At 43.6% G+C, this 26,301-nt stretch overlaps 1 protein-coding gene across 1 annotated transcript; it reads right to left on the reverse strand.

The window, feature by feature from the left end:
* Window positions 1-36: 36 nt before the first annotated feature.
* Window positions 37-26,117, reverse strand: LOC119181775 (prolyl 3-hydroxylase 2). The gene is made up of 12 exons (XM_037433016.2): window positions 25,588-26,117; window positions 23,974-24,126; window positions 21,846-22,020; window positions 19,612-19,737; window positions 15,512-15,648; window positions 12,199-12,273; window positions 11,861-12,025; window positions 11,455-11,550; window positions 10,726-10,876; window positions 9,037-9,154; window positions 1,770-1,842; window positions 37-510 (listed from the first exon to the last, which is right to left on the reverse strand). Exons 1-12 carry the CDS (start codon window positions 25,978-25,980, stop codon window positions 208-210), a joined length of 1,965 nt encoding a protein of 654 aa, XP_037288913.2. The 5' UTR covers window positions 25,981-26,117; the 3' UTR covers window positions 37-207.
* Window positions 26,118-26,301: the final 184 nt, after the last annotated feature.

Genomic DNA, 26,301 nt, shown 5'->3' on the forward strand with positions numbered 1-26,301 from the left:
GCCTCTACTACCGATCGGCAGCATTTTCTGACCATGCTCAAAAAGTGTTGCAGGGCTCCTTTAAAGCATAAAAAAAAGCATAAAAATATACACACTTAAACCACTGGAATCACCAATAGGAATTACAATTAAGCAAAAGCTTTGGCAGGCCTTGCTGAGTAAGTATAAGTTTTTGCATAAGTTTCTAAGATTGTGCCCAATTTTGCATCACAGTTCATTAATATGACGCTTTGCTGTGCTATGAATTGAATGACTACGTGGTGGACCTAACACCAAGCGCTCCTCTTCCTTGGGCACTTTTGGCGGCCGCTTTTCTTGGTGTCCCGAAGAGGGACGCTGGCTGATGATGTTGTGTGCAAACTCTCGCTCCCTCTCCCGATATTTCGCGTCGAATGTGTACCACGTGGCAAGAGCGCAACGCCTCCCGTGTTCCACGGGAAGCACACCGTGGAGATTTTCCGCACCCGCCGAGAAGGCTACGGCACGGCCACACTTTGGTTTCACCGAAGCCTGTGTACACATAGACACATAAGTGGGATGTACCAGAGAAACCATGGTCTGGTATTACACTAATAATATCACTACACAATGTTGAAAGCTAGGTTATATAAAGAGACACCTTCAAGATGCAACTATGGAGTGCAAAGTAGTAGCATACAGATAACTAATAAAACCTCTTCTAGAGTACACACTTGTAGTGTGAGCACCGCATCATGCCGAAGAAATTAATATGCTTGATTATATTGAGCAAAAAGCCATGAGATTCACATGGAAGCGTTATGATCGTCATTTTTCACCAACATTATATGCTAATTAATTACAGCTTAAACATTTGGCTCTCCGATACACTTGTGACCGTCTTGTCCTGTTGCATAAGATCGCTCAAGGGGAAACATTTATAGATGCACCCATTGCCTTTACTAACCCATCTTCCCTTAATCACCAGGAGAAGTCATCACCTTAACATAGCTCCTTCGAAGACATACATTGATTGCTGTAAGTTTTCCTTTTTTCCTCACACTATTGATATTTGGAATGGCCTTCCGGCCTCCCTGCACGAGCTGTCAAATGATAAATTTGTTGAGCGATTGCCAAACTTCTTTTACTGGTGACTCCTTTTTTCATAATGTATATTTATCGTGCGTTTGTACTCCTGCGATATCTTGCTGCGTAAGATGGCAGTATATGTAAATAAATACAAAATAAATATAAAAATACAACAAAAAAATGTAGTCGTTTTTTTAACTCGACTGTCCAAGTGATTTTTATATTCATAATAAGAGCGAAAGAAATGAAAGGGAAAGAGAAGACTTATTGCTTTCCTCGGATGTTTAATTATCAACAAATGGTATGGGTTGTCTAGCTTTTTGGAAGTATTAGATAGCACTTTTCTGTTAATTATGAAAAATTGTACCCTACGTCGACTGCGGAACATTAGCACATACGAAGTGCCTAGAGCTTCTCAGACAAGACAGACTTTGTATGCAAGAATATTGTACCATAAGACCATAATATCAGAATAGAAAACACTCCTCCGAAAAAGTGAAAGCAGAAACCAGCTCCTGGTGATGCCTGATGTCCTATACATATTTTGCCTTTGCCAGTACTGCATTAGTCAGCGTATAAAAATGTACTATAAGCACTGAAAATGGATGAACATGATGCGCATTTGAATGTGAATGACACAGCAGTTTGGCTAACTGTTCAAATTTTATCACAAAGCAACACAGAGCTACACATATCATGCAGGAGCCACAAGGAATGCTTACCTCTATGCTGTTTTTCTGCCTGGCAAAGACGAACTCTCCACCCACAAAGTCATCGTTCAGGTACAACACGGAACTGAAATACGAAACAGAAGATAAATAGTTACAATTTTCTGGTATGCCAGTTGCAAACTGGAGAAGTGGTTAAAGGCAGGCTGGTTGGTGTGTAAGTTCAAACTAGAAGAAAAACAGCGCAAAGACAGGACGATGGAAGGTGACACGAGCACGGGTGCTAACTGCCAACTGAAATTTTTATTGGTGAAACGAAGAATGCGTAAATCACATGTCACATATCGCAAAAATTTGCGAATTTATCATGATGCCAAAAATTCTGGTTTGTTAATCTTTGTTGGACCCAACATTTATTGGAACTAACAGGAAAGACAGCTAATAAAAGTATAGGGGATGCTACTTTTTAGTAACTGCGGTGTAAATATAAAAAAAGTATAGTGAAAAAAAAATTACCTGCCACCGGCAGGGACCGAATCTGGGATTTTCGGATAACGCGTCCGATACTCTACCAACTGAGCTACAGAGGCGGTCATCCTGCCGTCCACTTTACGTGGCATAGCAAGGGCCTTGTTCTGGCAGACTGAATGCTTTCATGTTGTATGCGAGGAATTAAGGCCTTAAATGCTTCATGAAATGAGAAATTTTATTGTCGGCAATTATCGTCTCGTGGCGTTGGAGACGAGCAATGCAAAATATCATCGCGTCATGATGTCACCATATGATGTCATCATGACGCCCCGGATCTCGAGCAATTTGTGACGTGGCAAACTCTGAGGTGATGACTCATGAGGCCTAACATCACACCATGCCATTGTAGCTCCCTCTGGGCAACGAACAAAATTGGAGAGAGCGATAACTCAACAAAAAGAAAATGAAGACTGCACTTGGCATTGGCATGTGAGAAAACGACAGCTTGTGTTCCCTGCTTCCTCATACATCTATTGAAAAAAAAAAGAAGGCTTTTTCCTTCAAGTCATCTTTGGTGAATGCATAGGAGACCCTGTGCGTTTTTTAGTCGGGAAAATACATTTCTGTTTTACTGAAGTCAACTGACCCCATGCTTATGCACAGCTCACCCTGCGTATAGATTGCTGTTGCTAACCAATCTTTAAAAAACTGCTGCATTTCGAACAAAAAAATGGCCAGAAACTGACACGCGAAATAATTGAAGCAGCTGAAATTGCACATCTGGGCGACCTGTGTGTAAGCGTAATATCAGTTGCTTGTGGTAAGAAATAAATCGATTTTCTCATGCCATAACTAGAAAAAATGTGCACCATTGTTCATCCTTTCACTTCACCTCAGTAAAATGGTTGTGACTAGGTGGCTTGGCAATGCTGGAAGATTGCTTTGTGCAATTTTGTGTGTTAATTCCTGTTGCTCACTCTCCCCCACTCCTCTTTCTGCATTTATTCTACAGAAAAGAGAATAAAACTCATTTTTGAAAGCTAGCGTCTGTTGTGTGGGTATCTTATGTATCATTTGTGAGAGGTGAGATAGAGTAGGGAGCACACGTGTGTTGGGCGCAGGTTGTTAGGTTTGGCCTGGGGATTCATCTCTCAATCCCTTCGGCGCCCAGTCTTACCGACGCTGTCAAGTATTTGAGTGATTATTCCAGACCAGGCGGCGGGCAGAGGCGAGTTCACGTCCTTCAAAAGCGGACCTTTTGTCGTCGCTTCAAGCAGAAGCGGTGACTAATGGACTCGGCGACTCATCGGGCGACGGCAAAGCTGTCGTGGCCGGCGCCGGAGCTCACAGAGGAGCGGTGCTCCCTTTTGATCCCCAATCACCAAGCCGACCGGCCGACTGCCTATGCTCGTCAGGCACTGTACGTGCTAGCCGGAGGACCAAGACGTCGTGTCGCCAAGACGCCATTAGCCGTTCGAGAGAGGCCAACAAAGACGGCGTCTTTCTGAAAGAGACCGCGACGGACAGCGCACGCAGATCGCCCCGCTAATTGGGCGAGCTGTGCAGTGGGCCCTTTGAAGTATGCGGCCAGGATCGTGGGAACGCTCGTCTAACGGCACACCCACGACGAGGACCAGCCCTGCTGGCGCCACCACCATGCAGTGTTCACGTGGACCTTGTATGCTCGCCTCCCTCACCTGTGTGTGCGTGATTGGTGTTCGACTCTGAGAGGAGGAGCCCGACAGGGCATAAAACGACGCGGAGAGTGCTGGACATTGCGCTCTCTGAACCTGGCTCTGAACTATGTAGTGTTCAACCACCACGCTCGTGGTTTGTTAAACCACTATCCCTTCTTTTCTGTAAATAAGTGTAAATAATGTCATAAATCCCATGTTCTGTTTTCGGTATCCTCCAACGTCCTTCCTTATGCCATCAGCGACCGTCCTTCCTTTCACCATCTCTTACAACTGGTTGGCAGCGGTGAGATGGACTTCACGACGTGGTGCTGTGCTGTGGTGAGTGCTTAATCTTTGCTATAACTTTCCAGGCTTCATTTCTTGAGTGTGCGTTGATTAGAAGCTGGATTGTGTGTGAGTTAGGGAGATCACCTATTTGTGTGCTAGAGGGATCCCCTACATTTGTGTGAGATGCAGGACCAAAGTACAACGGCAATCATGTCGTGGAAGGCAATGCTAAGAGATGAACTTTTGTGTGTGACTAAGCATCTAGGCATTGAAATAGAGGAAAGAATGGGCAGGACAGCGATTTGGATGCTGATCTCGCAAAAAGCCAGTGAGGAGGATATTAAAAGCGCAGTAGAGATTTTTGAAAAGCAGGAAATTGAGAAACAAGAAAAGAAAATAAGGGATAGAAAAGATCGGCTCGATCAATTGGAACAGAAAATCGAGGCAATGAGGCGAAAGAGTCAGCCATTCGAAACTGTAGCGCACGAGAAGTGCGATAATCAAATGAGTGAGGTGCAGTTTAGAGCCAAAGAGAAGGCTAGCACACGTGAACATAGCAGCAGATTCAAAGGCGAATCTAGTTTGAGTGCTGCGAATGATGCTGCGCCAAGTAGAGAGGCCGACGAAGGCCAGAGCAAGTGCGACGAGGTGCTGTGCCAGTTAGCTGTTAGCGAAACAGCAAGGATAGCTGTAGACAATCTGGCACAGACCTCAACTGTGTTTGTCGCAACGGTGGATCTTGCAAACAGTGTGGAAGTACGCAAGGACACCGAAGAAAGCTCAGAAGCAGCGAAAGTAGGTAGCGGGGATATCAGTGCAGTCGCAGACAGCTCTAAGCAATGCGAGCTAGAGTGTTTGCAGGAAAGCAGCTGCACTGTTCCTAAGAGCGTCAAGCTGTCCGCCGATCTAGAGTGTGAAATAGGTGGTTTTTTCGAAAATCATCTAGACGGAGCGGCGTCGACAGCTGACGAGTGTAGTGAGAGAGTTAGCCACCTTGAGCTGCGAGCAGTAGGCTCAGAGACGAGTTGCAGGAAGCGGCGCAGACGCAAGAGACGTCGCAAAGTCGCGAGTGAGACAAGCAGCTCTACGCATGTTCAGAAAAGTTTGAGGCCTATTAGCGCAGCAAGCAGAACTAGGCATTTTGCGTCAGTGACAAGGTTCATTTGTATACGTCTGAACTGCCGGACGAAAGAAAAGGGATCAGCGGGTCCATCGCAAATGAAATCAAATGGGAGGCGCCAGGTTAGTTGGGTGCGTGAGTACAAGGTTAAGACAAATGAATCGGCCCGACATGGCACCAGTGCTAGGAAATCGAACTGGCAAAATGGTGTCACGGGTGGTACAGAAGAGCCTTCGAGCTGTAGAGCAGCCGATGGCGCAACCCGAGGCGAACTTCCTAGTTGTGAGAAAACGGGTCGCAAGCGTCGCCGTAGACGGGTGAAGGGTACGCGCGCGACAAAGCGAAGACACGAAGGAGGAAGCAAGCATTGGGGTAAAAGGAAAAAGAGTGCGTTATCGGCCAGTTCGCCGGAGAGGCCTTTGTGTCGTACAGTGAGGCACAAGCGGCGAAATAATGGTAGTCTACAGCGTGCATCTTCGCGGCGGTATGCGCGGGGGAGATTTAGAGCTTTTCGCGGAAAGGAGTGGCGACGTGGTCCTAGAAGAAAGACCACAATAGCTAAAGACCGCTCGGCTAGACCAAAGGGGACACCGTCGCTCTTTCCCTGGCATTGCTCGGGTTCCCTCCGCCAGATTGACAAAAGCCCGCAGAAATCGCGAATGATGCATGACTGCGCTGTTCAGCTTGTAGCACTTGCGCAACATTGCCTCGCGCACCCTCCACATCCGCCAAGTCCTCGACCGCCGCGTGTGCGATTGAGATGAGCGCCAGCTGTAAGCTGGAGAGAGTGACAAAGGAATTTTCTTGGAAGCATGTTTGTGTGCTTAATTTTGGTTTTAGGGTTCCTTTGTCATCTCCCCAGCTAGTTCGTGTAGCAGCAGGTCTTCCCTTCTAGTTTTTTTAAAAGCATTGTAAGTGTTTTAGTTGTGTTACAGGGAAATGGCCTATGGTTAGGTGGGCGATTGGTGTGCTGACGCTCTTTGGATGAGAGTATGATGTCGTGCTAGGGCGCACAGCAATGTGCGTTCTTTAAAAACATGGGCTGACATGAAACTACATCCAGCAAATGAGCGTGTTAGTGCACGAGTTGCATTTACCTTTGTTATTTTAGTATGTGCTCAGGAATCAAGTGAAATTCTTTAGCTGAGCGTTATGTTATATCGAACGTTGAGATTAGAGATGCGTTTTAAGGATTTACACAGTTCGATATCTTGAGAAAATTCACGTTCAGATGCGGGTTTAAGGATACCTAGGTGAGAGAGATATCGCCTATGGTTAGGTGCGTGTTGGTGTGCTAGCGTTCTTTGGATGATAGTATGATGTCGTGCGAGAGCGCACAGCAAAGTCATGTGCGTTCTTTAAAAACATGGGCTGACATGAAACTACATCCAGCAAATGAGCGTGTTAGTACACCAGGTTTACTTCATTTTTGTTTTAGTGATGACTTATAGGGATCAAATGATCACTTGAGGTGAGAGCGTGGCGTTCGCCAAAATTTGAGGCTAGATACCTTTCTAAGATTGATAAGACGCAGTTTGATTTGATGTGAGAGAGTTTTGTTGGCATCAGGGTGTCAGAAAAGTAGGCACTCACGACTACGTTAAGTATTAGAGAATGAAGGATGTGCACAATTATCTTTCGTGGGTTCGGGCTGCATTTGCGTGTAATTTAGGTAGTGGTATTTCATGATGTTAGTCATGAAATTAAATGTCAGTTACAACTTAGTAGTGCGGGTGGTTGGAGAAAGCTAGTTGTGAAAGAGTGATTCTCGTTTATGGGGCCAAATTGTATTTGCCTTTGTGTGCTTTTCTCACACGGCAATTTGTTCCATCTTTAGTAAGCATCTCCACAGCCATGATTGTTGTAACTTTGGCGGCACAAAATTGTTTCAAAATTTTAGCGTACAGGTTTCTCTTTTGTTTGTGTTTTGAGAAGCCTGGAGGGTTTTAAGCAGGTCCAATGTGCTTGACTGCAGCATGGTATTGTGTTGTGTTGTTCGCCTTGCTGTTGTCGGTCATTGTGAGCTGGATGGGGAGTTGGTTTCGAGTACGCAGCTGGAGAGAAAAGCCAGGCCTTCGTCCTCGTCACCACCCTTTCTCTTCGTGCCCAGCGGTTGGGAACGCTGGCCAGCCGAGATTTTCCGGGCGGCGGAGGAGCTGTTAGGTTTGGCCTGGGGATTCATCTCTCAATCCCTTCGGCGCCCAGTCTTACCGACGCTGTCAAGTATTTGAGTGATTATTCCAGACCAGGCGGCGGGCAGAGGCGAGTTCACGTCCTTCAAAAAGTGGACCTTTTGTCGTCGCTTCAAGCAGAAGCGGTGACTAATGGACTCGGCGACTCATCGGGCGACGGCAAAGCTGTCGTGGCCGGCGCCGGAGCTCACAGAGGAGCGGTGCTCCCTTTTGATCCCCAATCACCAAGCCGACCGGCCGACTGCCTATGCTCGTCAGGCACTGTACGTGCTAGCCGGAGGACCAAGACGTCGTGTCGCCAAGACGCCATTAGCCGTTCGAGAGAGGCCAACAAAGACGGCGTCTTTCTGAAAGAGACCGCGACGGACAGCGCACGCAGATCGCCCCGCTAATTGGGCGAGCTGTGCAGTGGGCCCTTTGAAGTATGCGGCCAGGATCGTGGGAACGCTCGTCTAACGGCACACCCACGACGAGGACCAGCCCTGCTGGCGCCACCACCGTGCAGTGTTCACGTGGACCTTGTATGCTCGCCTCCCTCACCTGTGTGTGCGTGATTGGTGTTCGACTCTGAGAGGAGGAGCCCGACAGGGCATAAAACGACGCGGAGAGTGCTGGACATTGCGCTCTCTGAACCTGGCTCTGAACTATGTAGTGTTCAACCACCACGCTCGTGGTTTGTTAAACCACTATCCCTTCTTTTCTGTAAATAAGTGTAAATAATGTCATAAATCCCATGTTCTGTTTTCGGTATCCTCCAACGTCCTTCCTTATGCCATCAGCGACCGTCCTTCCTTTCACCATCTCTTACAAGGTCTCAAAGGCTGTGGTTGACGGGTGGAAAAATGAGATGGCGTGAGTGTCTATTGAAGGAGAGTCTCAGAGGTTGTGTGTGGTTGACGGTGGAGGAACAAGGTGGCGCGAGTTTCGAGTGAACAGAAGGGGGCGCGCGGGATTACAGGAGAAGAGAGACGAGGGTACGAAAGAGAAGTCAAATATGTTGGATATGTGGCGCCGAGAATAAAAGATGCGCAGAGTATGTAGTGAACGTGTGGGTCGTGAAGCGTATATCGAGTCTGACACGTCGATTTGTTGTGCTATACAGTCAGCAGTGGCACTTACTGGGGCACAGCACAGCTTTCAACAGAATACTAAAACTGGCATTGAACCGGTGTTCGATATAGGCATTGTGCATTCGTATACATTTTGTTTCGGATCTTCAAAAATATGTTACAACAGCTCAATATAGCGATTGATTCAATATTTTTTGGTTCAGCTGTAATGCAATTACACTGAAGCACAGACCATCCCTGTAAGAATAGAACCACCACACCAAACACCCATATTTTCCAGCTTGCCAACAGTACACTGGAGATTTGGTCGAACGTGCTAACATACGTTCATTTGCCAATAACGTGGTTTGTTTCCCATGGAATGATATAATTTTGGTACAAAAATTCTACTTGGTATCTCTTAGTGAATAAGCCCACTCTGTGGCCTATTCGCCTTCCATCAGAATGGCATGGGCAGTTGTGTGTCAGCGTAGAATGATTTCAGTGCACCTTAAAATTGCATACCTGAAGTCTCTCCAGATGTACGCTGGTAGCTGCTTAAGGCAATTCCCACTTTTCTGAAGGATGCAGTTGTCGGCATGGATTGAGTGGCTCATGTCGCTTTCAGGTCTCCTGGAGGCACCTGCAGGCACATAATGTAGGCGACATCATGAAAGTCTGTATCACTGAAACACATTATCCAGTTCTTTTTGAAATCATAATGCGATTATAAACTTGTTGCTCCTCAAGACCGATGTCAGTGTTATCTTGTTAGTCGTTAGGTAGAGGAGAAAGAAACCATTGTTGTTTATTTGAAGACAGACAATCAGAGCATTATAGCATAGTGTTACAATGTCAGCAATGCTGAAGTTTTAGCAATACATGATAAACAAAGGGGGAAGCTCTGACTTCTTGCCCGATGAGTGAGGCAGTGCTTTGTTGGTGACGGGCCTTACCGAAGTGGCATGAACTGCAGCACTACGTGAGGTCCTGGGCGCAAGAAGGAGCAACATACACTTACCTGCAGCACATAGAGTTTGTGTATAAATTCAGCCGATCCTATTTACCAGGCTCTTTCCTAACTTCATGTACATATACTTTACATTATCTCTACATGTCAAATATGATAAGATTTAATCTCTTTTATGCTCTCTCAGCTTCTCAGTCACATTCTTAATTTAATCATGTCAGAACGAATTATACAATGCATAACAATACCTTTCTGATACGAGATGCACTGTATGTGACCATATTGCATGAGTCATTGACCTTGCGAAGTTTTCTTACTTTGGTCAAGACAAGGGTGTTCCTGGTTCAATGAAGTGAAAGCCTAAGCTAGCCAAAGTGGGAGGTCAAACAAAAGAAGTCGCCCATTCACAAGATAGTTACAGAGCGTTCACCAGGCCACAGGGCAAGATCTACATGAGCAGAAAGAAAAAATAGATATCTGTGCACTGAGCAAAATCGTGGCGCCACTGGCAACCATCAAGGACTCCATGGTACCGATGCCTCCTTTATTCCATTCAGTGCCAGTGTAAACACACGCTCCTCAACGGGAGCCGTCGGTCTGCCTTAGTTCAGGGAGTGGTTGTGATGTGACACTACATGATGGGTAGGGCTGCTCGCGTCACATGTGCTTTCAGGGGCTTTTCCACGGAGACGCGATAAATATGTTTCCCTTTCTCGAATCATACGTCCGTGAGATTCCTTCTTTCGTGCTTCTCTGTGGCTCAAAACAATGCCGCCGCCACCTCACAGCGCTCATGATGCAGCAGCGTCGCGATGACACATCTCCATTCGTGACAAAGATAGCATCACATACGAAGACGTGCTTATCTCAAAACCACCGCCAACACCGCTCCACAGATTTGTACACAACTGAACAAAAATTTACTTCGTTCAATTTCTGTAATGAGACACTACATGGAGGGTTCTGTTCCCCATGACTGCAAAGCGCACATGAAGACTAGGTGATGGGGGAGAGCAAAAAAGGGTTTAGCGAGAGGGTGGCAACTGCTACATCGGGCGCATCTGGCGGACATTGCTAAAATAGAGGAGGTGCTAATGGTACATTCCACTGTTCTTTTACTTGTGAATGCAAATGATCAGAGAACTCTCCCAAAGCCTATTCAGCACTGCCTGCTATGCATGAAGCAGAGTAGAAGGGTGCCACACGCTATCATAAATGGCCACACTACAATGACAGTGACTTACCAGACGTTGCTCTTCTGCAGACGAGATGGGTGTAAGAGAAGTACAGATGCGAGTTCAAGTTGAAGTAAGACTCAACATACATCCTCACACGCTCACTTGCCTCGATGAAAAGTTCGGCCCGCTGCTTGTCTATCTGGCCATTTCTTGTGAGCTGCACACAAAAGAAAAAGTGTGCCTCAAGAAGTGCTTCTACCGTTGAACGCCACTGTGCGAGGCACTGATGTAAGATACAATTTGGTATAAGAGACCCCAGTGTGCCTACATCGAAATAGGAGTTGATCAGGAAATGAGATCATGGCAGCCTGCTTATGGGAGACACCTCATACAGGGGCAAAAACCCCAGTGCATGTCTCTAGTGAAGGGGTTCAGCTGAATACCTAGGGAAACCGTTTATGGTTAATGCCAGTGGGTTCATTACAAATGATTTTGGTGTCAGTGGGACTAGTGGAAAAGAAGAAACCAGAGAGCACTTAGTCAAGAAAGACTTGAAAGCAGCTTAACATTGCAGTTAGTAAACCATTGCCAAATATAAGCAAACTTCATTCTCTTCACTGTTAGGATACAACTACTACACTAAGCAGTAAGGTGAAGCAGAGCAGTGTATGTTTTAATCGAAAACTAAAAAATACTGGAACACGGTTGAAATTATGGGAATATTGCACAGAATCGATACAATGGAGCCAAACTATTGTTACAGCGATTAAGCTCAGATTTCAGTGACAAACTTACGAGTGCGATTCGGCCAGCGGTGATCCCTTCAAATGTTTCAAACTTGCTGTGGGGAGACTGTTTGCCATCGTAGCCATCACCGGTGAGAGCAGCAGTCTGCAGAAAGTGGCAACGTATCCAAGCAACAGACTGTATCATAGACAGCCAACTGCACATTTCTCGCAAAACAAGAAACATTGCATGTGCTGCTTTTGCCCACATAATCTGTCCTACGAAGTATCTGCATTTTTACCTACGGTCATTAAAAAAAAAGGGCAGCCTAGAATGGTGCAAGCAAATGCACACAATAATCTTCAAATGTTAGAAAGTAGCATAAAAGGTATTTAAATGAATAATTTCAATAACGTGACAAAAATGATGAAGTTCAGATTCAAACATTACTTGAAATATGTGCTTCTTAACTTACATCGGCTAGTGAAAGCAAGCCCGTACATTCATCTTCAGTCAAGAACCCTTCGGCCACAACTCGAGTTCCATTGAGAGCCTTCTCATCTTGAATGACTGTGACTCTGCTTGTGTTGAAAGATGAATCTTTTGCGCTACTTTCTCTGACTTGAGGTGTTGCCACAACCTGCAATGAAGAATTTTATGGAAAGTAAGTAATGAAAATGGGTGAAAACGCATGGAAGCCAGTGGTAAACTGCAGTGGCTTTAGCATTTTCAGCCCTTTTTGCGCCCCTTGTTGCAAGGCTAAATCTCTTTCGCACTCGTGAACTTGGAATAAAATGAAGAAGGCATACACACCGTGCCGAGCTGCAGTTCAATGGCTTTTATTGTCTCCTGCTCCTCCTCGCGACGTCTAACATATTCTTCCACCTCCTGCGACCAGTAGGAACACAGTAGGTGGCATCAAAGAGTAAATCTTGATTTAAACAGGCAAATACACAAATACTATGTAACATCAGACACTCACATTAACTCAACTCACCTTTGAAAAGATGTAACAATGGCACTTTAATAAATTAGTGAACCACAGCCAACATAGTTGTAACACAAAATTTTCGTTCCAGTTTCAGGCAAGCACTTTATACCAGAAATATGTATGAATCTCTTTTAATACTGAACTGTCAGTTAGTGCACCAGTTTAGGTCGTCCAGAATATTCAGGTGTTTAACTGAAGCCTGCAACCTCTTTGGACCAGAGCGTTTAAGCAGGACAGGTTAGGAACTTTCACTCCTTTCTGCATTGCCCCTCCTAGCTTCAGTTTAGGGACAGCAACTTTCACAATTAAGTTATGTACTTAGCATACCAGAACGGATCTTTTCTACAAGTAGTCCCTGCTGACAGAACTCAGTGTAGTAAAACACAAAATAATATCAAAAATAAATTTTTATTTGCAAGAAAAACATATTTATATAGAGCCTTTTGTTAAAAAATATCTAGACGTGTACTTGTAACCCTCTCGGTGATCCATATGCAGTGCCATGGGTTTTTTCATGAAGCCATAGCTTTGGCTATGAACTGGGGCCTGGGCAAGTGTACGATGTCGGATGTTTTTTTTTGTGTGTGTGTGCTAAGAATTCTACGGTAAACAGGAACACTTGCAGGTGCATACGCCTAGTGTGCCATCCCCTGGCTACAGAAGTCGTGGTTCACTGTCAGAAGGTGTGGTTCACTGAAGCCAGTTATGCTGAATTGACAGCATTAGTGGAAGACAGTGGCAACACTCTGTGCTCCATTGAGGCAACTTCTGAGTATAGCAGGTTTCTCAATACATAAGCCTGCTCAGCAATCGGAGGGCGCATATGAATTTGCACTCCCACTCGTCTACTGAGCACAGCTGGCCAAAAGATTGCTGAACTAGAACACTTTAATGCCTCTGCCATGTAGCTGTCACTATGTACAATGAAACATCCTAGCTCTTGTTCTTTGAATGTCTTCTAAGACCACCAGTATAGATGGATTCAAAATCATACCAAATAGCAACTTCTCCCTCAAAATAACAAACAGCAAAATCAGAAACAATGGTTTCACGTAATGCAAGAGTCAGTAACACCAACAAGAGATGAATATGTGCTGATCCCTTTACGTTTCTACAGGTTTGTGTCCCACCCTCTAGTGCGCACTTGGAAGTCCAGTTAGCCAACTCTACACATTGAAGCTCAAAGGGCCAGTAAATAGGTTCAATTCTTTTTGTACACTTCTAAAACAAGTTCATTAATTCATACATGAAATAATGTTCACTATTCATACATGTAAAATGTGATCGCCGCGAACGCATTTTAGATATACCACAGCGCTGTATGCCACGCAGACACTTCGTTTTGAAAATTTATGCGCTCCTTTCCAGTGCCCACCCTCTTCCCTAATCCCCAAATGTAGGGTAGCCAACCGGATGTCTTTCTGATTAACTTCCCTGCCTTTCTCCGTTTTGTTGCTTCCTTCCTTTCAACTAAGCTAGCCCATGGGCAACTTTATGTAGCATATACTTCGTCGATTGGTCCTCTGCACTGCGAAATTGTGTCGTGGCCCTGCGGTGATGTGGTTTGGTCTTGCATTTACTGCACTTCCTCATCAGGCCACTAGGGTGGGCCTAGCTTGCTTTTAAACGAGCGACATGTGGAGAAAGCCTCGCTTGTTCAAAGGCTATATGCTGATGACGTAATAGCTGATGTCTTGTTACGTTGGCAAAAGTGGGCATAAACAAAAGAGCGATATGCCTAAACTAACTATCCCTAACCCTCTGCGAAGCCGAGAATAGCAGGAAGTCTTAGCAAGAAACCGAAACCTGCCAGGACAGGTTCTTTCCTAACCTGCGACTTCCTTATCCCCTTGATTGATTGATTGATATGTGGGGTTAAACGTCCCAAAACCACCATATGATTATGAGAGACATTGTAGCGGAGGGCTCCGGAAATTTCGACCACCTGGGGTTCTTTAACGTGCACCCAAGTCTGAGCACATGGGCCTACAACATTTCCGCCTCCATCGGAAATGCAGCCGCCGCAGCCGGGATTTGATCCCGCGACCTGCAGGTTAGCAGCCGCGTACCTTAGCCACTAGACCACCGTGGCGGGGCTTCCTTCCTTATCACCTTCAGACACGCATTTTAATGCCACTCTCAGAAACGCGCGAAATTCGCCTGGCACAATTCCACGGCACTCAGTATCACATTCCAAAAAATAAAATGAATGAATGTGTTGTATGCGAGTTTCACTAATTAAAAGTAATGCATGAGTAATTAATTATCCAATTATTGTGCAACATACCAGCTTCAGAAAATGGATACAAATAATTGACCATTAGGCCTGAAATGCATGCACAGTTTGTTTTTTGGTTATATTCGTTTCGAGCGCAGCATGTTCACATCGTTCAAGTGTGCAGTTATCACTTAATCACGCAATTAGGACTGCCACACTGTTTACTGGCCCTTTATTGTGGAAGTGGATATCAACAGAGTTGGTTTTTCCTTGTCTACAGTCTCAATTTCGCTGTCGAGTGCATGCAACAGTTTCTTTGACTGAATAAAGACAGCCTTTTCTCTCTCACATTCTTCTGCAGAAAAACTTGCGAGGAAACAATTGTGGACTGTGATTCTTGAATCATCGGTATCTTCAGGTATGAGATTGGGGACACGCATTACATTGAGGGCGTTATAGAATCGGCGTAAGTATTATGGTATTTCTGTGAAGGAACTACATCCAGAACAATTATAACTGATAGCTTCTAATGCAGACTATCTGCTTGCCACTTCCCATTGTTTATGGATGCAATAAAGCACAGCATTTGCAAGCAATATTCTGCTGCACTTGCAATATCAACATGCATAGCCTTAGCTTGTTTAACATTGCCTTCCTTTTGTTTTCTGGCCGTATCTAAGGTACCACTTTCTCCACTAAATTTTCTGCACTGGTTTAATTTTTCATTGCCTGTTGAGCAAAACTAGCCTCACATACATTTTTACATAGCCTAAAATTCAAAAAATTAAAATCTATAATCAATATACTGGTAAGTCTAACCACACAAACAGTGAGAGAAATATGCTGAATTATTTATCCCAAGCTTGACATTTTGGAAGTGCAACAATGTGAGCGCAATAAAATTTTGCCATCTTTACCTGCCTCGCCTTGAACCAGGCATCTTGAGTGGCAGGTAGCTGTGCGTAGAAGGCCTGGTTGTACCACATATCACTATCATCCGGCACGAGCAACAGGTAAGACTGGGTCGCCTCACATGCCTTTTGCAACTTTCCCACTGAAACGTTTGCATATTGGCAAATGATAAAGACATTCCCACACATAGAAAATAAGCCATGAATCACACTCGAAAACACTCTAGTCATAGACATCAAAAAAAGTAGGCTGAGAGAAGTTGCTTTAGCGCACTTAGTGCAACATTAGACATGTCATGAAGAGGTTGTAAGCTGAGCTCCCAGCCGGAGACAAGTTGTATTTCATCTGAACTTTTTTGGTACTTTACTGGTTCTACATTTCAGTTAAGAAACATGGCTAATTCTCTCCACTCTTTTCTTCGCGTTTATGTCGGTTGGCTGCTTAGTAAGAAGTAATATACTAATAGAAAATTTTAGCTGCTGGGGGGAGATTCTTTTCATAGACAAAAGATACCTCAATGGGGTAGTTCCAAAGACTGTTGGTATGAATAAGAAAAGGCAAAAATATTTTTTTTTTCACTCAATGATTGCACCCATTATTATATGTGGGATTGCTAATTATGATTACTATTGTTCCCAGTAATTTTTCACAGTACATTCAAACCCGACAACATCAAATTTGGATAAATTGAATAATCTTTTACTGTTGAACTGTTCTCCAACTTGGCAATGTTTTGACGTCCATGCATAAGATCTCTGCCAACATCAAACAAAAATAAGTGGAACCCTCCATACATAGAACATCGGGGAATGCCAAACACCCAAAGAAGTTAACTGTTCCAATGTTAAAAAGTTAAGATGAAAAAAGTTCTATTTCCAGCTGGATTATTGAACTTTACCAGGTGGAAAATTTTCCAAATGGAAAGATTCTGGCAGGCAGATAATTATGCTATATAGAACAATAATTCAGCTTGAATTTGATGGGTATTCAATAGGAATGTGATCATTCCATAGCAGGGAACCGACAATGTTCCAGCTTGACATTCGCACATTTCATGTCAAATTATCGAAACGGAAGTGCTTTCAGCTGGAAGTGAAGCTTTTTTGGCCAGCTTGACTTTCCTTCACAATAAGTTGTTTTTTTTCATCACGAGTAGAGACTTTCCTGTACCCACCAGGAGAGCAAACGGTATAATTAAGAAGGCATCATGCGGAGCGAGTAGCATCTAGTGCTAATTGCCATCGCGTGCTTTCTCTCAGAATTCCTCGTCATTGCACCTGCCCACCCGATGTGCGAGGTCGCCGGTCACATCTGCGCTTTCTTGGTTAATATGATGACTGCTGTAACACCAAAAGACCTGCCGTTCTCCGCAAAGATGGAGATAATCAAAGCAGTTGAGTGTAGGAAAATGTCTGACATTGCCGTTGTGTACAGCATCCCAAAAAAGCATGTCAAGTACAATATTGAGGAGAGGAGAAAAAGAAAAACGGAAAGACGACATGGATAATGTTAGAGCCTAGAATTTTGGTGCTGAATGACTTCGCTCAGCACCGCAAGATGCCGAGGCGCTATTGACGTGTCTACCACATTTTCTCACTTGTAACCCGCCCCTAAACTGCTCCGAGGTCCCCTTCCTTGCATTATCTTAAAGCAATGCCGTGAAGCCAACTAGCACACTGAAACCAACATTTTTAAAAACATTCATTGAAGCTAAGAAGGAATACTTAAAAGCTTCATACCAAATTATATGATATATATAACTAATTATATTTTTTCTGTGAATTCAATATATACAGGTTTGGCTTCTTATGTCCAAATCGATTTCATGAGAAAACTTAAGCTGGGTCATATTTTAGAATATAAAAAATGAGAAAACCCTAGTCAGCTGATCATGAACTGCAGCACACATTCCTATCAACTTATGCTTTCGTGATGAATATATAGCAGTGAAGAGCAACGCAGTATGCGCTGTTGCTGCATGTGTTTCCACTAATATGTTCAGGTAATGTACGATCACAGCGCCTGTAAGGCTTTTTTTTAAAAGTTGGGTGACTGGTGGCAGCTCCCAATACTAGTTGGAGGCTAGCTTTTCTATACAGCCCAGTGTTTAACCCAGCTTTCCCCTTCTGGGTAAATTTAAAATAACAGTTAAAGAAAGAAAAGACTTAGGCCAAGCCAAAATGAGCCAACAAAAAGTGTGTAGACTTGAAGTATGAGAAAAGTGCTCGTTACAAAACTGTGTGAATGTCTGCCTGACAAGTTACTATGCTAGGTCATAATATCCAGCTGCGAACTGCAAGTAAGTTGCAGTGCACAGTAAGGTTCAGCTAAAATAATGTGTTTTATGTTATTCTCAACAATCGGATACACTCATACTCCCAAATCCTGTGAAGGGCATCATTATTTGTTGACTTTGTAAATTTTGTAAAAAGCTTGCCTATGGGTATGTCTTTTCCAATTTGAAGTGACGGCAGTGAAACTCCTCTTATGTTTTTGTCCTCGAACTGAAAAGTTTCCTGAATAGTTAGATTTTTCAGGTTCTTCCGATGATACACACCACACAAAAAGGCATGAACCAATCAATGGTGTCTATGTGCTTCCGTCGCACATTAGCTGGTTGCAAGCTGAGACAGTTATAGAAAGAGTGACGAGAACCTTTCTGTTCCACATGTTGACTCCCAATGGGATCCGTAAGAAAAAGACAGCAAACAAACACGAAAAATATTGTCTGATGTGTTTACAGCCCACAGAATGTGCTTTCTCACCACTAGCATGCGTGTGTTTGTTTGTCTGCGAGGAAAGAATGTACAGAGAAGGTGGGAGCAGCAGGATGCACTTGGCAGCCTTTGCTGGTAGGAGAGACCCCCAAAAATAGAATGCATCGTGCTGGAAGGCCCTGAAGTGTCAAAAACACTACCCGTCCATCAATCTACGTGGTTTCCCGAGCTATATAAAACTAAGATAGCATTTCCTTTTCTTCTAACATCTACTGGCTCTGAAGCATTTCACACCGCAAAGAGCGTTTTTAGAAGGCTGCGATTATGAAAATGCGACTTTGATCACATTCCCGTACACGTCCTTACTACTTAGTGCTTAAAGGTAATGTAGCACCCAAGAACATGCATAGGACTTAAAAAAAAAAAAAAGCACACGTAATAGACAGATAGTTTAGAAAATACAGCTATGAAGAAACTAGGCTGACTGGCTGACTAATTGACAAATCGTTTTTCAATATTATCATAAGAGGAATATTATCGTAAGAGTTATGAAAAAAAGTCACGGCTTTACCGCAAAGGCGAAGCAATGAACGTGATAGCAACAATTTGAAAGGTCATGCGCAGAATGAAAAGCAGATCAAAACGTATCCCGCGTTTCTCGCGCACAAATTACGCATGAAACCTACTTACAGGTAGAGATGCACGTGAATAAGCATCTCATTTGTTACTTCGCTCAGTCATAAAAGCGCGCGGTTTTCGCGAACGGAGACTGCAATGATTGCAGTGACCTTTGTGCGCCCAGTAACTACAGCAGAATCATACTATGTAAAGCCCGAGGCCAACCGAGGCGTACGATCCTCCTCTCCTCGCCACCGCAAGATAATGGCACGCGAGGAAGCGTAGCTCCCCTTCTCTAAGCCGTGCAAAGTACGCGTAGGAGATTAGAACGGGCGCCGCTGCGCGATGTGGCGACGTGCGCTCATTGCACCATCTTTTTGGTAATGCCGAAAACACAGCAGCGGTAAGTGGTAGATATAAATAGCTTGAGGTTTGAACAGTGAAGAACGTTCTCTGGGGTGGCTCAGTGGTTAACGCCTCGCTTTCACGACTCAGAGGTCCCACGTTCGATTCTGCGCGCCAGAGTGCGTTTTTCTGGATCCTTTTCTCTCTTGCGTTTATATATATATAGATATGTACACATATATGGTGCATGACATCGACGCCGGCAGCAAGATCCAGCCGAGAGTGTCCATATAATTGCTATCGCAATAAAACTGTAATAGATAGGGATCTGTGGTGTGGACCACTGAATAAGGCAGAATAACAGACACAACCTGGCTTTTGACAGGTGGTGTCACCCTAAAACAACACACGAAAGCAAGACTTACGTTGATAGTAAGAGAATTGGAGGTAGTGGTAGAAGCTGGCGAAGAAGTTCGGTCGACGATGCCCATCCAAGTATGAAAGCTGATCGGGGCATTGTTCTTTGCACTTCAATGAAGCCAAGTGGTGACCTGATGAAACAAAAACAAGTCAGGCGATAAAGCTTGACGTACAGTGACGCAGGCCCGACCTGAAAACTCCACACTGCCTTTAACACATGTGGTGAGGCCCTCATTGTCAATGCATTTCACAATGTGCATACCGTGAGTGACATCTTCTAGGCCAGTGCAAAACAAGCAATGCCAGAGCTGAAAAACATTTGTGTTTGACAGCTGTCTGTGCAGCAATGCCATAATTTTTAAGCCAACAGTGAGTCCCATCCATAATAATTAAGCTTTGTTAATTAGTTTGCTCTGTATCATTTGGCGTATTGTAAGTTCGACATCGAGTTTTATGACCCAATGCAATGGCTTCAGCACAGAAAATTTAAGTATCCAATCAGACATGCATTGTCCAAGTAACATCAGCATCCCAACAGGCAGATGTGTGCAATGCATGCAGTGTATAACATTAAATAAGAAAAATAAGAAAACACATGCTGAAAAACAGTACAATGATAGTTCTAAAAACAATTTAATAAGCCCTACCATCGCAAAAGGTGGGACAAAATTATGTCTTCATCAGCCTGATGTTCTGGCTTGAAGGCTCATTTGCTCATGAAATCAGCTTGGCACTGGCTATGCCACACATTCTTCATACATCTTATCAAGTACCAGATTAAGCAAGCAAGACCAAAGAGTCCAACATTGACAATGGCTTGCATCAACAGAAGAATATGTGCAATTGTTTCAGCTATTTGTTACAACATGCGTGACCACCTCTTATCTGTTTGCGCAAGCAAAAAACGCATTGTGAGACTTGACGGGTAGCATATTTTATTACCACCTAAGCTGCACAAGGGCAAACCTAACAATAGAAAGAAGTAAAGAACGGAGCACTCAGTATGTTATACTCTAACCCTCAATAGACAAAATGCACCCTACAAACAACTTGCAGTACTTCCTACGAATACGCCAATTTGAGCATGGTTATTTTGTTTCTTGTTTTATGGCAGCGAGCTTTATGACACACAACCTTTTTGGAATATTCCATATCCATTCAAAAAACTTATTGTCCATAAGATGGTAATGGACACTTAATTAAATGTGTATAAAATCTGCATTTCCTCTATAAAATTACATGAAAATTATATGAGCTCATTGAAATGGCACATGGTATATTACAATATGGAAAGAGGTAGTAATCTTTTGTAACCTTGTACTTCATGACTGACACGACGAAATCCCACCCTTTAGTTCAAGTTTACACTGCTTTATAAAGGATGATCCCTTTTTTTTTTTTTTGCAAGAAAGATAGAAATAAATTTTTAGCTATAAACCTAAATTAATCTCTTTAGTAATATCATCAACTCCAAATCTCAGTGTGTTAGTTATTACAGGGTCCCCAAAGTGGTCATGAAAATTTTTTGCAAACATCATTCAGCTAGTCGCAAAGGTTTTCGATATCATTAACAGCCTGACCTGAGCACTCTGCACAAATCTTGCAATTCACTATAAGGTTCTTGGTGGTAAAGAGGTTAACCAGACAAAAAGAAAAAGTGTGGCCTCCACGATTTACTGCACACCAGCCAATGACCGTGAAAAGTGCAGGTTTACCTTCACTGCTCAGCAAAGAAACTGAAGATGCAAAATGTTGCTTGGAAGGATTTTACGTTCCAAGTGCTTGAGAAGATGCAAGAACAAGCTTGTTAGTGGTAATACATGTAACAAAACTGATCGTACACAATAAAGGACACAGTTGAAGAAAGTAAAGACATAGGGACATGTATGAAATGAATTGTCCTGTTTTCACTTTCTTTCTTGATGTACTTCCTAGTGCGCTAAGTTTCACTCTATATGCTCTTCACTCTTTTGGTACAAGGTGCTTTACTTAAACAACAGTGCAAATGATTCACTTAAGTTTGAGCCTAACTAAGTACGTAATTCCAAAAACATTAACAAAGCAAACTAAGTCTAGTCTAGTTGTTCAAAAGTTTGTTTACACCAAATATTAAGCACATTTCTTTTAAGCACATTCCTGTTTTAATATGATTTCTTTCTAGGCTTGTAATAGCCCTACAAAAAGGGCTGACAGTATCAATAAATGAAATGAAACACACAGCCCCAGGGCTGGTGAATACCTGCAGCAACTTCGGAAAACTCCCTCGTCGTGAATGCAGTTGGCAGAAAGTCATCACAGAGTGCGCGGCACTCTTCTTCAGCTTTGAGATAGCTGGGTATCGCCTCCTCCATAACCGACAGTGATTCGGCATATTTCTTCTCCGTGTACAATTTCGCGGCACTGTGAAAGAGGTTCTGGAAGAATCCAACCACATGAAAGAAGAATGAGGCGACTGTAAGACAGTCTTTAATATATAAAGAAAGTGTCAGCCATTGTCTCCTGTGGCTTCCTGGTTATTTTCACCAAAAGACATTTGACACAGGGGAAACACTGCATAGCATTCAGAGTGCTACAGTACATCCCAAATTTCTTTCTGCTCAATAGAGCAAAAAAAAAAAATGTGTGCCCAATATGGGAAAACAACTAAAAAAACAGGGCCATGTTCAATGGCCTTGTGCTTCCAGATGTCTATTAATCTGACAGCTTCCTGGTTAGCTTAGTCGGTAGAGTGACCACTGCAGAAAGGCATTGGAACCAGTTCCGAATTTCATACCAGGACGAATTATTCATCAGCTAAGAGAAATCCATAAGATTTTCTTCACAGTTTAGCACTACAAAATAGATCAATGCCATCTAAATCTGCACATTAAACCAAGATTAATGTTCACCTGTCATGGCAAGGGTGGAATCGAGCTAGCAGCAAATAAATATAACCTATTGTGGACAGCTGCCTGATCCTTATGTATGCCAAGATTTACGCAAATATGCTGCATGGTGATGGGTCACGTTTCTTTTTGTTCTATTTTTGCTGAATATGAAATGTGCATCCGAGATAAACATTTCATCTTGCTAAGCAACAGAAGGTCTGAGGATGCAGCATAACAAATGCTCGTGACGTTTTTATGTATGCAATACGTGACAGTGAGGCCGCACCGCATTCTATTCAAAAGCACAGCTGCTGCGTAATTGGTCGTGTTTCGGGAATGCATTCAGGCTCTTTCGTTTCTGCAATTTAAATGTACAGCTGCGCCCAATATAAACTGCAACATGCTGCCCGTGATCAAAGTGGCACTTACACTGCACGGTGGTGCCAATCAGTGAAGTAATGGTTCCTAACTATGGCAGTTTAAAAACCAATTTAATGAATGACAGGGTCATTGTGTAGGCTTGGGAACCTTTCAACCATGGCTACTGTGTTGCAACTCATACTGAGTGCATATGGCTTATTAAGAAATGTTACAAAGCCAATGTAGAAGTTGGGACACAAGGAACAATTATTTCAACTGAAATTTTCTTGGATATATGCACGGATTAAGTATAGAGGTGCGAGAGGGTCCCAAGAGAACTAGGAAATAAGATTATCGTGACAAAAGTGGGACAAAAAAATCTGATATCGCATAGGGAGAGGTGTACATGTGGTTAATTATACTGCCATCCCATTTTTTCTTCTAAAATTTTCATCTTTTCCTTTTCTTAATGGCCCTATTGAAATGGTACGCATATTCAATGAACCTTCATTTTAACAACTCAGCAGCTGAGTTGCCCCTCCTTTTTCCTCGTCCCCGCCACTTCTGCCATCTAAGTTGTGAATCTGGTCAACATCCCCAGTTCTACACCACTCACATTCAACCATAAACATTCTTAGTTCGCCATAACTTCACAGCAACTTTCTGGAAAGAAAGGACAAGGTACATCTCGTTCATATCGTACCTCTTTATTTACTTTCTTTGTCTTACTACACGTGGCAAAATTAGTTCTAAAAAAATTAACATGGTGGAAAAACGTTTTACAAGAGACACGAAAAGTGTAAACTATCGCTTGGAAATGAAATTAATGAAGGTATCTTACAAAGATTGCTCTACAAAGTAAAATTCGTCGTTCAAAGACTTGACCCATGGTCAACACCTTTTCAGGGCGCTTGCTCTATCCCGTGCTAACCAGGAGGCTAGAGGATTGCATACAGACAGGAAATAAACTGACAACTTAAATCAAAAATGCATTTACACTAAAATCTACTTTACAACTTTAAAAGTATATTTTACAAGGTAGCGAAAAGTGAGATTTCAGCACTCAAGTGCTGTCAAATACACGCAGGCAATAAGACATGCAGAATTAAGTACTAGACAGAGGGCAAGGAAACAGTCCACCTGATATTCTTTGACTTCCAGAGAGGCGATATCTTTTTTATTGAGGCCAGAGACTTCCAAGTACTGGCTTAGATGGAAGCTTACAAGGCTGTGACCTGGATTGCGTTCCAAGAAAGTGTAGGCAGCAGATGCAGCTTCCTTTGTTTTACCAAGCTGAGGGGAAAGCACGTAGTATAGAAAGAAAAAAACAATAGGTGATCTTTTGGCTTTATATGTTGGCTTCACACAGTAAACACGGCATTCACTACATATCTCTAGCACCTGCCAGCACCGTCTCAATTACTCTTAGTAAACAACATTACCCAGGTGTCAGTGAAACGTGTGAGTCATTTAATAGGTTTTCAACCCAGAACAGTTGTTCACAAATTCCTTATTGACTTGTCCTTATCAATCCATGAATCCACCAAGAACACCAGCAACATTAGTGTGACGAGGCATTCTTTCATGAAGTGGCTATAATCAGCTCGACCATACAGGAAGTCACTAGGCTTGACATTCTCAAAGCTTATCACATTGATTGCAGCAATGTGTGCACCACCGAGCCATATGACACAGCTGTGGGTTCAGATCTTGCCAACGGAATGGTTGATTTTTCATCCACTTTATTTATTTTCAATTTGCATCTTTATTGACACACAACATATAAAGGCAACAACTTATGGACATTATATTTTATTTGGCCTAAGTGTCCTTGGGTTCATTTGGTTGAGTCATACGACAATGTCCTACGACACTGTCATGTTGAGAGTTGTAGCATAAGATTTTTTTTATGTGCTAAATGAACACAGAATGGAAGATGGGGAACCAGGTAGAAAGATAAAACCAGTACACTTAGCCTATTTTCACCTAAAAGATACATTAAATTGTCAATTATACACCAGTCATCTTACCAACAAACTTAACGTGTCAATTTGCATTCGTCATGTCCGTTGTCTATTCTCTACTAGCTATACTGGGTCACAATACTGTTCGAATTGTATTTAGCTGCACATATAAAGAAATTCATAAAATCAAGATTGTTCTGAGGTCCTCCACTGCGGCATATCTGTACCTTGATCAAGCGTGTTATTATTGTTACCATTATTACTAACCTTGATAATTATTTCATGAGAGAGTTTCACAGCAATTTTTATTATCTTCAACCAGATTAAGTCATTTTCTTCTTTCACTGAGTAATAATCTGAATGTGGCTGGTGTTTAGAATTTTCATCTGAGAAACAAGATTTGGAAGCTAAACAGTTTGGTAAAATATAGTAAACTTCAACAGCAAAAATTCCATATTTGGCATGGGTACAGTCGTATATAATAAGGGAATTCGTAGAGCCAGTATTTGTCCAGAGTCCTGGTACACCTGCACCTCGATCAAGGGCATTGTTATCATTGCCATTTTATCAACAGTTACTTCAAAGGAAACCTCCCCACCAATTTTCTTGATTTTCGACCAGAATGTAGCATATTGTTCTTTTACTGAGAAATAAGCAGCAGCAAAAAGGACATGTGGCTGTTTTGAACCGACATCTGACAAATGACATTTGGAAACCAAGCACTTCGGAAAACACGACAAACTTATACCCCACATTGGGGTACAGGTTGCATGGACGAACGTGAGCCTACCTCGAAGTAGCATCGCTGGAGGTAGTAGTACGGCACTCGATCCCTGAAATCACGGAGGGTCGCGTCCGACGCCCCGTCCTGCCGAACACCTGCGCAGTTGCGTAGGCAGCGGGCTTGGGCCGCGCGAGCTGCGTAGAAAGCGTTCACCGTCGCGCGCTCGGGCCCGGTACCGACTCTCTGGTCGTCGCACTTGATGCGACAGTTCACCACGACGTCGACGAGCTTCCTGTACGACGCGAGGGCGTCCTTCGCGCTGACGACGCATTGCGCCCACTGCGCGCCCAGGTACGACTCGACGGCCGAATGGTAGAGACTCTCGTAGTCCGCGACACCGCCGACCAACTCCGCGCAGACTGCAGCGATACAAAGGAGTACGGCACTCACGAAGCGCATGACGCGGACATGGTCGGTGAACGGGACGAATCAAGCAAGCAAGGGCCAGAATCGAAGGCGATTATCGACCAATTTTTTCGCCGGGCTGACGGGAAAGGAAACGAGCGGTAGCGAGGGCGGCACTTGTTACGACAGGATGCGCGTCGTCTGCTAACACGTCGTCTGCTACATAGGCGACGCGGGCTTGGCGTTACTACAAAGAAAGAAAAAAAGCGCGCAGTCAGTAAGGTAGCTCGGACGATATTGTGCGCTAGATTAGATCCTCGGTTAAGTCCTGCGCAATGCTTCTAACACGAGTCGGGCTCCTGACCGCACCCGTCG

This window comes from Rhipicephalus microplus, chromosome 10 (assembly GCF_043290135.1).
Source record: "Rhipicephalus microplus isolate Deutch F79 chromosome 10, USDA_Rmic, whole genome shotgun sequence".
In the NCBI taxonomy this organism is placed as follows: domain Eukaryota; kingdom Metazoa; phylum Arthropoda; class Arachnida; order Ixodida; family Ixodidae; genus Rhipicephalus; species Rhipicephalus microplus.